This window comes from Dermacentor silvarum, chromosome 6 (genome assembly GCF_013339745.2).
Source record: "Dermacentor silvarum isolate Dsil-2018 chromosome 6, BIME_Dsil_1.4, whole genome shotgun sequence".
Taxonomy (NCBI): domain Eukaryota; kingdom Metazoa; phylum Arthropoda; class Arachnida; order Ixodida; family Ixodidae; genus Dermacentor; species Dermacentor silvarum.
In genome coordinates, this window is record NC_051159.1 from 34,716,752 (window position 1) to 34,729,858 (window position 13,107).

Below are 13,107 nucleotides of genomic sequence, written 5' to 3' on the forward strand. Positions count from 1 at the left end.
TCTGTAGCTAGCACCATCCTCTTCCTCTACAAGCACACAAGACAGCCGCGCTACGTACCTTTAAGCTTGACGCTCAGCACGCCGCTGTTGTTCTGCCAGAGGACGTAGCAGAGGTTGCCCTTCTCGTTCTCCCCGGGCCGGCACTCCTCAGAGCCATTGCAGCCCGGAAGGGGCAGGCCATCAGCACCTGGCGAGCCCTGGCACAGCGTCTCGTTGTAGTACTCGCACCGCATCAGGCTGGGTGGCGGCCGGCCGGGGCTTACGGCTGCACCAAAAAAGCACGCATCTCCTTCAGTTGGTGTCGCCCCCAAATTTAAATAACTCTATTTCAAAGCACTGGACACTGCACTCAAAGCAGGTGAAGGTGGTTAGAACAAGCTCTGTGCATTTTCTATTGAGTTTTTACAGTTATAGAGTAATTGAATATTATTTGTGCATCGAATCGTCACGTTACATTGCTTCGTAAAAAAAAGAACTAAATCACCAACTCAAAGTGCGCGCACAAGTTAATTTTTGGCTGCTAGCCTTACGAGAAGGAAATTTACTCCTCCACCACTGCTCACGGAACGTGGCACATACATCCTGTCAAACGCGATAGAGCCTTCAGCAAAGTGTTCACCAGAGAGCGATAACAGTGTACTCTAAAGTGAACTGGAGCCACGTTACGTAATTGGAGTGTTCAATGTACCCTAACCTCAACATCCACGGGTTTTTCCTTTCCACCATTGAGCAGAAGTGGAAAAAAACAAGTCGAGCACGCAAATGTGTACACTCCGAATGAAGGGGATACATCTCACACAGTGGCTAGGACAACGAACATGTCAGTACAAAATCAGTGCGAAGGCCACAGTGGGCAATCACGTGCCATCCGAATCAAATTATGGTGTTTAATGTCCCAAGGTAACAGAGGGGTTACGAGGGACGATGCCACAGTGGGGGACGCCGGAGGAATTTCGACCACCTGGGGTTATTTAACGCGCACCTAAATCCAAGTACACAAGCGTTTACATTTTGCCGCCATCGAAACGCAGCCACTAAAGTGAGGAATCTAACTCGCAACCCTATGCTGAGCAGCGCAATGCCACGATTTCTTTTGCTCTATTCCATTCCATTCTTATCCTCCACCACTTACAACGAGCCGATCCTTGTAATTAATACAGGAGCACAGCTTGGACCACTGACAAAGTGCAAAAAGGAAAAGAATTGGAATAGAATCAATACGGCATTGTGGCCTTAATTGTGCTTTTCAATTCAAAGTGGAATTTTGTCTTTGCAAGTCGAGATTGATTTTTTTTTTTTTTTGCCTCAACATTATTGCACGTTCAGGATTGGGCCAAAGGAAAGTTATGACGATGCATGCGAGCGTTTTAGAAATATGTTAAATAGGGGCATGTAAATAGTGAAAGCTTCGAACGAAATCAAACAAATATTTGGAAAAAATAATTGCCCTTCAAGTCCTAAACCAAATAAGGAAAATTTTTTGATGTTTTTGAAGTTAACTGTAATGGAATTTTACTTTGGCTAAATCGGTTAAAATGAGTAGTGTACATTATTCGCGAAGCTGCGGGGCTGGCGATTTTCGAATTTTCTTATCAACAGCCTTTAAATAGCACCTAAACAGACAATGCATGCATCTGGTGGCTAGTGGATGTCATGCAAATTCCAGACCAAGCCCTTCAAGATATGCAGCGTGCAGCGGGAGCCGCCTAATCTCAGAGGCGATGCCAAGGAGCCACAGTGGTTGTCAATGTAATAGGTTGTGCGTCATTTCAGGCAAGTGGTAATGGTGGCATTTTTCTTTTTAGTTTTGGTATCAAGAACATCCATTCTTACTTGCTTTTCATGACGCATCTGCGAATAGTTAAAATGTAAAATTTTGCATTGAGGCTGCTTTACATCTACCCTATTTGAAACTACGCTTTTCATGCAGTTCGAAAACTTCACTGCAGTTTGCCTCTAAGCGGTCAGAAATAAAGGCCTCAAGAAACTGCTTAATAGTGATCGCTGAATCAAGGTTAGAAAACTTGTAAATTACGCGAGAGAGATGTGATCCCAATTGGCACGATTGTAACAATGACAAGAAATGAATGCTGAGCGTAACATTTGAGAGATAGAAAAATGGAAGTATGGATTAGAGAGTGAATATGGATGGATAGATGGATGGATGATAGCTGATGCTAAAGAGAAATAATTGAAAACCTGTGAGAGGACTTCATTCTAGTTTACTTGAGTACATCGACAATGACAATGATGATTGCTTGGGTAGTACATGTCAAATAGGAATGAACTACATAATACAACCTATGGTGTTACTAATGTAAACATGGGTGCTCCACTGAGGAAGCAAGATTGTGCATAACTCAAGATGCAGACAGACAAGAGACTAAAGTGTTCTTATATAACTGCATGAGTGTTTCCTTTGTGAAGCAACTATGTGTCCTGCAACAGGAATATCTACGCACTTTTGGTTGTGTTGGGCAACCAACAAAGACTTGATGGAAGCAGGCTTTAAATATTAATGGTAAGCTTGCATTATCAGCAACAGGTGTGATACATGAAAATACCTAGCATCAAATTATTTTATCACTTATGACTCAGAAGCATTCTATTCAAATTCAGGTGCCAAGCCGCAACGTAAAACAAGAAAGGTGCAGTAGTTGCCTGGCTAACATGCTAATAATACAGATAGAGGTTCTGCGAACAGTCAGAGCCTACGACAGAACTGGAACCACAACGAAGATGAAACTGCCTTTATGTTTCTAACAATGCAACAGAAGACTTAAAGAGAAGAATGTGCATACAAGCTGTCAGGCTTTATAAAGAAATAAAGCTGCATGGCTTGTTCATTGTTATTCAGTATAAAAAAAGTGTAAGTTGAGGCATTAGCTCGTCCCAACTGGGGCAAGTCGGGACGGTTGGCAACTCTATTGGTGCCTCGTATATCAGAGCTTTCCCAAATTAAGAACTGGGGCCTTATTTTGTAATGATCCCCCCCCCCCCCATTTCATTCTCCCTTTTTTCAGGGCCATATTTGTGAACTATTCATTTCATCTTTTTTTTTTTATCACCTATCGCACAGACTTGTCGAAAGTGAAAATAGGCGCAGCATCCAAGCCAATGGAGGGGTGGGGGGTGGGGGTGAAGGATAATTACAATATACAGCCCCTGAACAATATGCGACCACATAAGGCAGATGCTGACTTAAGTACGTTTGAACCGAGCCATTAAACCACTGTAGCCAAAGAGTATTGCTGTAACAAAACAGAGCTACCAGTACAAGCATATTCACTATCTAGGCTAACCATAGCAAGATTTGTCCTCAATGCATAAACCTCCAAGACCAGACAGGCAGAAATTACATGAAGCCAACCAGTTTCCATCATTGTGATACAGTTGGCACACAAAGAGCATTTGTCACTTTCAGACAGCCACTGCCATACAAATGTGCAATGAAATGAGTAAAGCAACAAAGAAAACATTGCAGCTTGACACTTCCTGCATGTAATCGATGATGCCACTCCATAATGTTGCTTGCGTTTTCATTTGAACTTGAATACCAATGTTTCTTGACTAACCTAGTTGTAGTCATGCGCTTAAAGACATTCGAAGTGGCAGGCAATGTTATGTACACAGCATGTACGAATTGCAGTGACAAGACACTAGCAACAATCGAGGAACACCTAATGAAGTAGGGCACAAAACACCTTAGAGGTGTCAGGGTGATGATGGTGAACAAAAATAAATGTTACATCTTGAGACATGAAGCTAAATAATTTGTTCTAGCTGTGTCAACATGTTCCAGCTGCATTTCAGTGCATAATGCTCTGGCGTCTTTTATTTCAAGCAGCAAAGAGTTAAGCGAGTGCAGGCATTGGTAACGCACACATTGTGCATTGTAATGACAAAAAACTAGTTGCACGAGTAGTACCAGTTCCACGACTGTACATGCAATATATACACAATATCCAACTACAAGCAACAATGTAAACTCACGGACGCAAAGAAAAGACCCCAGGATAATTTTTTACTGCTTTTCTGAGTCCTTTATGTTGACATATGTCAGTTTATCAGATTACTGAAGCCTGAATGACATAGACTTTAGCGCTACAATTGATTTGCAACAAGTAAGACTGATAACACAGTTGGGTCAGACGTGGCAATCAGATGAGCAAAAGCAATCAGATGAGCAACCAGATGAGCTAAAGTTAACATGTGCCAAGCCATTGTTGTCACACTTGATTAACGTCGTCAAAACATATATTTTCTATAGTTTCCATTCAGTCTGGCAATCTCTAAAAGAATAATAATAAGCTTGACACCTTGCACTTAAACTGCATTGGACTATTTGAATAGAGTATGCACCATTAAGAGGCAGAAAGACGGTAACATGAATTAAGAGAGCAAATGTGGACAGCCGATATTTTAGTTGCGTTTAAGGGGGAGAGGTGAAGACTGGGAAGCCTTGCAATGCAAAGAGATGATAACCAGTGGTTTAATTGATTAATAGAATGGGTGCCAAGAGGATGGAAATGTAGTTGAATGTGGACGAGAGTTCAGTGGTGTGACCAGGTTAGGAAATTTACAAATATGTGAGGGAGCATACTGACGCAGGACGGTAATAATTGGAAATAATTGGAAGAGGCTTTCGTCCTGCAGCGTACAAGCCCCTTCAGGTGCCATACCGTGCATCAAAAGCAAAAGAGTTGGAAGGCATACGGCTGGGTCTTTGCTCTTGGTGTAAAGTAGTGGGTTCATGTAGTTGGTTCAGTTCTGTTTTTCACGACGGTTTTACATCAGGCACATTTCTTAAGTGGTTGGATAATGTGCTTTCCAAGCATGCTAGACATTAAATAATTCTTGTTCTCATATCTGACATTTCTGTATAGAGAGTCCTCAGATGGAGTCCATATTCTGTGAACCTGACAAAACTCACTGAAGAATTGAAAATCCTTACCTCATTCTGCAGCTAAATGCTTTTCACGACTCACTCAAGAAATGTGGTGAAAGTAAATTCTCAATGGGCAAAATTATTGGCGCATGAAGGACTGTAAAACTGTCCTGTTGAATCCCAAGATAATGAGTGGGGTAGCTGAAGTGAATTTACAGAGCAGACAAGCCACAGCATCTCAGTGGCTATGACATGTTTCCACTGGGCACAATGTTGCACGTTTCAAGCGCTTGTGCACTTATTGCATAACATGCACGTGGTTTAAATTAATCATGAGCCGTCTACAGAAGCTTCAGCTTAGAGTGTGGCTTGGCAAACTGAATGCCCCCCCCCCCCCCCCCCCCCCCCATTGATTGTTAAATTCATGCGAAAGAGAAATATTAAGCCAAACTGTAAGGTTTCTGCAATACCAAACCGGCCACTCTTGCCAAGGGAGGAGGATTAGTAAGAAGGACAAACTGCTGGCGACGGCAACCCTAGAGTAACCGTACCAAGTTCACCATGACGTCCAGAGTTTTGACTGTGCCCACGCGGGTCTCGTTAAATTGCTGAGCGGCAAAAAAATAAATAAATAAAAGTAATACAAAATAAATAACAGTAATGAAGTAATTAAAAATAAGAAGAATGACTACATCGCATCCTGGTAAACAGAAAAGTCAACATAGCCAGTTTGGAGAAGTTTGGTTGCGTCAAAATGGGTCATTGTACCTTGAAGTGATGACGTCACACTAACGTACCGGCGCTGAGATTTCGGCGCGAAATACAAGAGGGAAGTGCGACGTTGTTTTCTAAAACCTTTTTTCCCGCCAAACCAATAACAATAAGAATTTCGAAAAAAAAAAAAAACACCTTACCATACTAAAGGTTTGGTATTCTTATCCCTTCAAAAGCTCACGAGATCCTTATGTCTGTCTTGGTGCACATCTAAGTGCAGGAAGCGAAACATTGGCTCAGAAAATAAGCGCGACAAATGTGGAGAGAGAGAAAGGCAATTCGCACCCGCATTTCGTCAGAAATACATAAAATGTCCGAAAAATCATGCTTAGGTCGCGGAATTTTCGCAGCCTTGTGGTGTAGTACCTTTTCGGGTGTTTCAATTAATATCTGGAGTTCTGACCAATGTTCTAGCTCACAGAAAAACAACGCCAAACAGTGTCTGCAAGCTTCTGACAACGCTACTGCATATGTTTTTAAGGAAAAGAGAGAGAGAGAGAGAAAAAAAAAGAAAACCTCTGCTCGGCACAGGAAATCAAAAAATGAGAAACAATGCCGTGCAGATGGTTTCTGGTTTCAATCGCCAGAAAATCGCCAGGAAATGTTCCCAAGCGGAAGCCGGTTAGTTGACGGTCTCTCTCGACGAGCGAGTAAAATCAATTACACACGTGCTTCCGCCGATTCGGCTTCCACGGGAAAGCAAAAGTCAGAATGCGACAAAAACAATTGAAGCGATCGTTTTATTTATTTTTTTTTTCTCGTTAATAGTAGAAAATAACCGACCCGTAACAACAGCAAGGATGCTCCTGGCGGTTTTCGCTAACGTCGCGTTCAAGGGGAGAACTTTGCGGACAAAACTTCCAAATTTCGCCACTGCGCAGTCGCGCCTATCTTGGGACGTTAACGGAGGGGACACAAAACGTAGACATCAACACACACCGATCGCATATCTGCGTTGAAGATAAAAAGAGCGTATGCAAATTCAAGGCTACTGTGCTGGCACGTGCCGCAGTAAAAAGCGAGAGCGCGGGACCCACCGAGCCGTCAACAAACCCAGCAAACCAATTAACGAGTATCCCAGCAAACTCGTCATGCGCAGCGTGGAAACGGGATGATCGAGCAAATGCGGCAACTCCACACCACAATGTCTGAAGGCGGAAGCAGAGGCGAAGCCTGGGACATTAGATTTGTTTTTCGGCACGAATGCGACAGTAGGGACGCTCGACTCGGGGTTGTGCTACGGATAAACGGGCTCGCGATGTGCTTGCTCCCAAATGTGACCGCCGTTACAACGTCGTGGACATAACGGGAATACAGGCTCTTTTCCTGGTTACGTGGTGTATCATTCACAGCGGGCTCTCACAGTCGTTCCGCTAGCCCAGTTTCTCAAAAGGGCGCTCGCTGCCTGGAGGAGAAAAGAAAAGCACACGTGACCCTTCCAGCCTTGATATGTATATACGCGAAGAAATGGGACGATTAATCCCGCGCGATCGCTGGCGACAGGGCACACACGGGAAGACAATATCCAAAATTTGACGACACGGGGTCTTCCTGGGGAAGTAACAGTCCTCTGGAACACGATTAAATGCACGCACAAAACAGCCAGCCTGTTCAACGTATCGTGCAAGCGAGCGGAGCGATAAGGCGACCTTCACTAACCGCGATGTCGTGTGGACATTTTACAGCTTACGCACCACGTAAAAGACGCGCGGATCGAACAAAACACCGCGAACAGGCCAACATACAGGCGTCGAAAGGTGCGAAACAAGTTAAAGGGTTAGGAAAATAGCGAATGCGACCTTACCCACGGCGATACCGAAGCAGGACGTCACAAGTAAACAAACAGTCCAGTGATGGTTAATCCTGTGTGTTTCGCACGGCACACGTCGACTTCTGCGCTCCATCTTCATTCGATTCAGCCACGTTGACCAGCACACATCCAGAACCAGAGTCTGCACTCGGTCGTCGACACGAAGACGGGAATGGAAACAGCCGGACAGCCAAAATATCGCTCTCACGAGCGAGTCCTCACTTCGGCTTCAAACGTCGTCTCATTATAGCTACCGAAGCCCATTTCTCCGCACAGACTACGTCGATTCACAATCTGCAGACACTCCTCGGCGAGACACAAACCTTGTCAACTTCATGACATATCACTTCGAACATCGAGACACTTCCTTTAGTTCACTTGGGCTAACACTGTCGCACGCAGTAACAAAATACACAGTCCCAATATGGCGGACCTTTTTGCGCCTCCGGAACAAGTACCCGGATGAACGGCCTTCTTTTTTAGTTTTTTTATCTGAACGACACATCGTGTTTTGCTCCGTACGTCCGTACGGAATGGTTAAGGAGTACACTAAACGCAGTGAGATGTCGCGTGCGCTTGTCCCTCAGCGAGCGATATATATATTTTTTTTCTGATACGCGGAAAATAACAAAAACTGCAACAACTTGACGTTTCCGGTGTGCGATGTTTATTTTAGCAGCACGCTCCGTGGGGGGTAACAGACAGACCGGCAGGCCAGCCCCCCCCCCCCCCCTCCCCGCCCCAACCTCTAACTTGAACGATTTTCTCCGGCGTAAATCTGTCATTGCTGTTTGCTACAAATGCCATTACAAGTGCCGATTACGATTCTGGATCATAAAATGCTGAAGGTGTTGAAGAAAGCCGAGTAAATGCCGCCACACTCTCGCGTGTGCCTAGTTCTTTAGATAAAGACAATCACGTTCGCCCAGTCGAGTTCGTTTGCTTCAGTAGCTCGGTTGTTGATGCAGTTATACAATAAGCTATCAAATTTCTGATAGATAGAGCGCTTTGCAAGTCTGCCGTCCTGCTCGATTACGACCCACCGCCTTTGTTTTATTTTTTAACAGGCTTCGAATCTCTCTCACTCTACTCTCTCATCTCTTTCTCTCCACTTGCCAGCGCCTCCACTAGTTTACGCTGTTCCCGTTGCTGCTTGCACCCAAAGGTCGTCGCATATGACACTAAAGTCCTCTCAAAAAAAACATCGTTAAATCTTTAATTGCGTTTATACAACACCGAAAGAGGATTTTGTTTGCTAGTTATCACTTATTTTCAGTTTAAAATTAGAAAGGGGGAGTGACAGCGCTTTATCGACTCTACGCGGGTCGGTGATTCCCAGAATCGCGGGTCAAAAAGAAACTCGTAAAGAAAGAAACTGGCGGCCTCCTATTGGTGCGTTCTGACATCATTCCTTCAACGCTCGCCATTGGCTGAGCAACATGATGTCAGGTCTAAGAATACGCAGGCGCGCATAAAAGCGAACAACGTGCGCCAAGCGCGTCATTTTGCCGCTCGTTGGTGCTGTTCGCGCGTCAGTCAGCGGTCTGCCGTGCCGCAACAAGTGCGCCAAAGTAAGCCGGGCTTTGATCGTGGTGTAATATAGGTGCTGTGATTGCGAGTTGTTTTTGTTTACTGTTGCGCAATTTGGAGTCAATTGACAGTTGGCGCTTGCGGTTTTTTATTTTATTTTCGCAGGTGACGATTTCTCGCGCTCGGCGCCCAACCCCTTCGGCACAAACCTCCCGGCTCGCAACGGATTCGGAAGGGTTACAGTTCACTCTAACTGGTAAGTGGAAGAAATGCATACTGAATGCGTGCTTCACCTCCTTCATCGCTTCCAACGTGTAGAACGCGCACCCCAACTTATATGCCCAACACATATGCTGAATTAGTCTTCCTTGTTTTCTTTTATTCCCGAATTTGTATATGTTCTCAGCCTGAAACTTATGCGACCTCTTTACAACGTTCACTTGGTCGATTTTTTCGCAGGCGAACCAAACCCTACAATGCTCAGTGCGTGGTCCGTGACTGGGATGGCGAAGAACCACCATTGCATCAGTGTAGTCTACAGGGATACGACCCAGGCAGACTACGACGTTTCGGGCGAAACCTTCAGCCACTCATCACCAAGGCATGCCAGCGCAAGCAGCAATCATCTTGACACAGGTGAGCACGACTCTACTTGGCTAACATATGCCAATGTACGCAGACATCAACAGAAGTCGAGAGCTATCTAGGGTGAACTAAAACATTTGAAACAGCTGTTTCAGCTGCCCTGATATAATTTAACTTCCTACTGTTACCAACATTTGAGGAATTCGTAACATATTGCGATATTGTCTGCTTTGGCCAATGTGTACATCTGTAATTTTTTGGCAGCCGTGTGCAGTGTAGCAAAAATTAATGCTCCTGATTTATCACGCATTTTTATGGACTGCTTTTATCAGCTCCAGAACTGTAGGAACTGCAAGTTTTTTATACGAAGTAGTAAGTCAAAGCCCTTGTCTGAATAATTCCTTGCTGTAAGCTGCCCTGCAAAAGCCACACCCTTTGTTTTGTTTAATTGGTTGAGCAGGACACCGCAACATGATCATGACACAGGATATGTGCCTTTGTCCTGTTACTAGCACCGATACAAAGTGAACCGCAATACTTGTAAAAACAAGCTGGCTAGCCTCAAGTTGATTAACTTGTGATACAGCCAGCACAAGAGCTGTGTGACTCATGAGTGTGCTACTTTTGTTCTTTGATGCAGGTGATTCCTCATTTTTCTTCGATGACCTAACAAAGCCACATGTGGGCAGCAGCAACCTCAAGGAGTCTGCTCTGCCATCCTATGTGCCAATGGATGACGTGTTTCTTTTCGATCTTCCTCACTTGGAATCCTTGCCGACAGACCTGCCTTCCCCAACCCGGATGTACAACGGTCTGCCGCAGGAGAAAGTGCTCACACCACTTGACAAGCCTACCGCTGAGACGGCCCTGCCAGGTCAAGCGTATTCCCCGGCCACAATGGATATGTGGGAACAGAACGAGACCTTCCAGGACCTGTCTGAACTGATACAGGAGGTGGGTGTCAGTCACTGCTAGCCTCGAGAACATGTTCACCTTTAATCTTATCGTACAAGCTTGAGTGCTCGGGTCGCATTTTCCAGTTTAATGCAAGAGACGCACTTTAATGCACGAAACATGTGAGCTGGGAAATGGGGCTACCGTATTTGACTGCTCTGCTGGGCAGTCGTCTGCTGTCGGCGAGTAGAGGTGGAGTCAAAGTGCATGAATCCTCTTCAGGCAGATTCTGCGATGGGCGCAATCTACACACTTGTTTGTAACATTCTCACGGACGCTTCTCACAAACAACCTTTCTTTTTGCCCGTGCAGGGAAAGTCAACAACTGTTCTGCCGCCTGTATCAAGCCAGTCATGCTACACCCTACCATCGCACTCGAGTCACCGTGTTCCAAGCAGCAGCAGCAGTGGCGCCCTCTCTGCACCTTCTTCCAGCAGCTGTAACAGCAGTCCCAGTCCAGCTAGCCAGACAACCTGGCAGCTGCAGCCGCCGCCTCCTGGGCCACCGCCTGCGTCAACTGCTACCACCACTACTGTGTCCGTAAAGCGACCCATCAGCCCTATCGCTGAGGCGGGCCCTTCTCACGCGAGCGGGCGCTGCTCCCCCAAGCTGCAGAAGCTTGAGGAGCTGCCACAACCCCGGTATTCAGAAATGCGGGTCAAGAACAACATGGCTTCTCGGCGCTCGCGGATGACTCGCAAGGAGAAGGAGGTGGAGATGGAGAAGCGGGCAGCTGAGCTCGAGCAGGAGAATGAAATCTTGAGGATCAAGGTCAAGAATCTGGAGGAGCTGACAGACAGGCTCAAGAAGCACCTTATCAACTCCATAGTCAAGAAATGAGTGCTGGACACTCGCTTGTTCATCTTTCCCCATATCGTGCTTGTCCACGTGGTCTGGACGAGTTTGTTGTGTTCTTTGCGTCCTCTCATCAGCAGCAGATTTTTTTTCTTTTTTTTTTTTGTCGGCTGCCGTGTTCTTAAGCTCGTGTCATCCCGTCCGTCATTTTCATCACTAATTTCTTTTAAAATATCTGAGAATTGGGTGAAGTATTGGCGATAGGACTATACTTCAGCTAAGGCCAATGGGGCGTGTTAGAAGAGTAAGGCATCATGTGTTAATCAATTTTAGTACCAGCATCATGTCTTGACATGCAAATTTGAGACTGACAGCTAAAATACATCCTGTAGTGCCAAAAATCTGACTCTCTTCACACGTCTTTTATGTTACTGAACTGCCATGCGAGTGTTGGCTCAAAACGTTGAATGCAATGAACCACCTGTTGGCATTGTCCAGGACAAAAGCTGCCAATTGTGCGTACTGCTTTCCAGATCCTTACTTACTACCCCCCTCAGTATTTAAAGACTCTTGAAGTGCAGCTCTCTGCATTCTTCGTCTATTACATGTGAAAACAGTTTGTACATATATCATTGCCAAAGTTTGAATCTGTGTGCGTGTGTCTGTGTGTAGTACGGACTGCTGGGCAGCTGTATGTGACTTCAAGTGCCTTGATTTCACCACTGGAGTGCAATTTTACAGATGTGTTCTGAGGCACATTCTATTTGTACATAACTGTACAATAAAAATAAGCTATGGAAACGTTGCCATACCTTTGGTCCAGGGACTTTTGAAGTGGACTGGTCCGCATGCAATTAGGTGCAGTTACCGACCATCCTTAACAGTCCTTGTAGTGTAAATAAAACACACAAAGAACACAAGACTGGACACCATGGGTGCTGCATGATGTCTGGTCGTGTGTTTGTGTCTGTTTTATTTCCATTTCAATGGTTTTGCCAAATATCAACCAACTAGCCCAAGAACAAGTTATAGTGTTCGTAACGCACTTGTAACCGGCACACGTGTAATAGAAAGTGGCCCAATTGTGTGCGTTGGAAACATCCAGTGACATTCCTCTTCGCTTCTCAATGCTTCAGGAATTTACCTGGCGAATATACATGAGCCAAGGATAGTGGCATAGCTGGGAAAGGGAGGTGAGGGCACACCGGACACGCAACCACCAGTCTGTTGTAATTTGCGTGTACCAGAGATACTTAGCATAAAATGGCGTATGAAGACACCCGCTCCTTTCGCTTAGGAATTATACTTTTTGGTGAGTTTAACAGCACGCTTGGCGAAGCACCGGCTATATGAGACGTCCCGTCAGCCCAAGTCTGTAAACCACGGTTCGAGTGCCAGACAAATGGGAGCATGAATCGCTTGCAAAACGGGGGGCGACCGTGCGTTGCTGCGTAACAACCGATCCCGCGTCCCTCGTCGTCGCTTTTCACAACTCGCGTGCGCGAAATGACGCCACGTCCGGCGTCGACAGAAAAAAAAGGGGGCGGCGGCGCTTGCCGCGTGGCACATAACCGCGGCGCTGTAGTGCAGCCGTTCCGAAACGCCGTATGCTCTGTTGGGCGTCAGTTAATTATATCATTCCCAATTAATTAAAAGCGATTACGAAACAAAGAGGCAGGCTTCCAAATTTGCATGATATGCCAATTGTGCGATCGTATTATGGCCACCATCTTTCAAGACAGTCGACGTATGTGTGCGACAATTTTATCGT

The 13,107-nt window shown here is 45.5% G+C and overlaps 2 protein-coding genes across 4 annotated transcripts in view; one reads left to right on the forward strand and one right to left on the reverse strand.

Annotated features, from left to right (window-relative positions):
* Positions 1-8,145, reverse strand: part of LOC119455414 (activin receptor type-2B) — a 123,831-nt gene extending 115,686 nt beyond the window's left edge. For all 3 annotated transcript variants that reach the window (XM_037716820.2, XM_049668757.1, XM_037716819.2), the window contains exons 1-2: positions 7,467-8,145; positions 59-265 (exon numbers count right to left, since the gene is read on the reverse strand). In XM_037716820.2, the coding sequence (XP_037572748.1) occupies positions 59-265; positions 7,467-7,572 (313 nt within the window). In that variant the 5' untranslated portion in view covers positions 7,573-8,145. The remainder of the gene's footprint in view (positions 1-58; positions 266-7,466) is intronic.
* An 866-nt stretch (positions 8,146-9,011) lies between these two features.
* On the forward strand, positions 9,012-12,128 carry LOC119455418 (hepatic leukemia factor). Its single transcript, XM_037716825.2, has 5 exons — positions 9,012-9,043; positions 9,168-9,258; positions 9,462-9,638; positions 10,228-10,541; positions 10,854-12,128. The coding sequence occupies exons 3-5, from the start codon at positions 9,479-9,481 to the stop codon at positions 11,379-11,381; spliced, it is 1,002 nt and encodes a 333-aa protein (XP_037572753.1). The 5' UTR covers positions 9,012-9,043; positions 9,168-9,258; positions 9,462-9,478; the 3' UTR covers positions 11,382-12,128.
* Positions 12,129-13,107: the final 979 nt, after the last annotated feature.

Excerpts from the sequence above, each read along its gene's own strand:
- LOC119455418 (XM_037716825.2), top strand. The coding sequence starts at position 9,479 with ATGCTCAGTGCGTGGTCCGTGACTGGGATGGCGAAGAACCACCATTGC. Across the intron at positions 9,639-10,227 it reads CAGCAATCATCTTGACACAG|GTGATTCCTCATTTTTCTTC; the intron begins GTGAGCACGACT and ends TCTTTGATGCAG. Across the intron at positions 10,542-10,853 it reads TGTCTGAACTGATACAGGAG|GGAAAGTCAACAACTGTTCT; the intron begins GTGGGTGTCAGT and ends TTGCCCGTGCAG.